Genomic DNA, 1,923 nt, shown 5'->3' with positions numbered 1-1,923 from the left:
CCTTACCACTTTGCCATGTAGTGAGACACAAGTCAAAAATGTCCTAAGTACAAATGAGGAAGGGAACAAATGAGGCCAATAGCGCCTTCTTGGCTGACACGATTTGAGCTAGTCTTTAAATACAGGTTGACAATCTCTAATCTGAAATCCCAAATCCAAAATCTGAAACCTTATTAGCACGGACATGATGCTCGAAGGAAGTACTCACTGGAGCATCTTGGATTTTGGATTTCTGATTAGGAATGCTGAACCGGTAAGTGTAAGGCAAATATTCAAAAAAATCTGAAAAAAGTCCAAAATCCAAAATAGTTTTGGTCCCCAGCATTGCGGACAGGGGATATTCCACCCACATCGATCGCCTCATTGTATGATTCCTGAAGAGGGACTTCGGCACGGCCGCCTCTCACCTGGCAGCTGGAAGAGCGTTGCACAGAGCTGCTCGGTCTCTTCCTCGGACAGGTAGACAGGGAAGGTGGCACAGTCCAGCAGCAGGTGGCAGGCGGCGGCAAAGGCCTCCCTGCATTCCTCCCCGGAACCCCTCAGGTCAATGATCACCTGTTCAACATCCCATTCTCTCCCGCTTTTCCTGGCGGGGCTGCTGGGCGAAGACGACGGTGACTCTGAATTTTTTGTCTTGAACGGAGACCCTCGCGCCATGAACAAGTCCGAAAGCATCTGCTTGAACTGAGGCACCGTGATGGGCTTGGGCTCCCACGAGTTCTTCCTGCTGCAATCCTCAGTCGCCAGGCTCTGCGTCCCACCCCGGTCTCTCTTCCCTGCAGGTTCCTCGGACTTGCTTTCTTCTCCTGACGCTGTCAGCTGTACTCCAAAAATGTTCTTGCTGGCAAAGTTGGCAATTAGCTCTTGGATGCAAAGAAACGTCCTCTGCATGCTCCCGCCCTTCTTCCAAACGTCGTCCCTTTCCAGAGAAACGCGAGGAACCCTCAAGTGCTCAGAGAGCTCCGGTGACGAGGCACTGAGCCCGATCCCACTGTCCTCAGACTTCAGAGGGGGAAACGAAGCATCTTCATCACCGGGAATCACTGCCTTTGTTTCCAAAATTATTTTGTTGTTTTCACCTTTTACTGGACTCTGTAAAAAATAAAAAGACATGAATTGTGCATCTCTTAACACTAAGGTATTCAAGCATCAGTTGAAATCATGACTATATTTCAATTCTGTTTTTCAAAATCATCACTCTCTAGACTAGAGAATCTCTGTGTCAAGCGTGTAATGAAATTTAGGAGGCACCCAAAGCAGGGGAAGGAGAGGAGTGGGTGGCAAAGAGGAGACTAGTGGACCCACATGCTCTCTGGGGAGGCTGGCTTTTGGGCCTATTTTTCTTGTGTTTTTGCCTAAACATACAAACCCTTCAGAGTTCAAAAAAGTTGTTGAAAAGTTGTTTCTGCCAGGGCGTGGTGGCTCAAGCCTGTAATCCCAGCACTGAGAGGCCGAGGTGGGTGGATCACCTGCCACAGTTCTCTGGACAACAGAGCAAGAACGGTTTCCGACAAATTAGCAACTATGAATGAGGAAACTGAGCTGAGGGTAAAGTAAAGGTATGAAGAAATAAAATAAGGTCAGGAGTGGCGGCTCATGCCTGTAATCCCAACACTTTGGGAGGCCGAGGCAGGTGGATCATTTGAGGTCAGGAGTTTGAGACCAGCCTGGCCAACATGGTAAAATACCGTCAACACTAAAAATACAAAACATTAGCCAGGCATGGTGGTGGGTGCCTGTAATCCCAGCTAGTCAGGAGGCTGAGGCAGAATTGCTTGAACCCATGAGGTGGAGGTTGCAGTGAGCCAAAATCACACCACTGCACGCCAGTCTGGGTGACAGAGAGAGACTCTGCCTCAAAAAAAAAAAAAAAAGTAAAGCAAGTTAGAGAACAGTGTATGTTATGTTATCTTCAAAACGATG

At 48.2% G+C, this 1,923-nt stretch overlaps 1 protein-coding gene across 1 annotated transcript in view; it reads right to left on the bottom strand.

Moving 5' to 3' along the window:
• The window catches only part of DOPEY2 (dopey family member 2), a 133,644-nt gene that overhangs the window by 60,110 nt on the left and 71,611 nt on the right, over nucleotides 1–1,923 (bottom strand). The window contains exon 13 of the mRNA XM_011987750.1: nucleotides 408–1,092. Within this exon, the coding sequence (XP_011843140.1) occupies nucleotides 408–1,092 (685 nt within the window). The remainder of the gene's footprint in view (nucleotides 1–407; nucleotides 1,093–1,923) is intronic.

Source organism: Mandrillus leucophaeus, unplaced genomic scaffold, assembly GCF_000951045.1.
Source record: "Mandrillus leucophaeus isolate KB7577 unplaced genomic scaffold, Mleu.le_1.0 Scaffold315, whole genome shotgun sequence".
Taxonomy (NCBI): domain Eukaryota; kingdom Metazoa; phylum Chordata; class Mammalia; order Primates; family Cercopithecidae; genus Mandrillus; species Mandrillus leucophaeus.
This window is presented reverse-complemented; position numbering and strand designations above follow the sequence as displayed.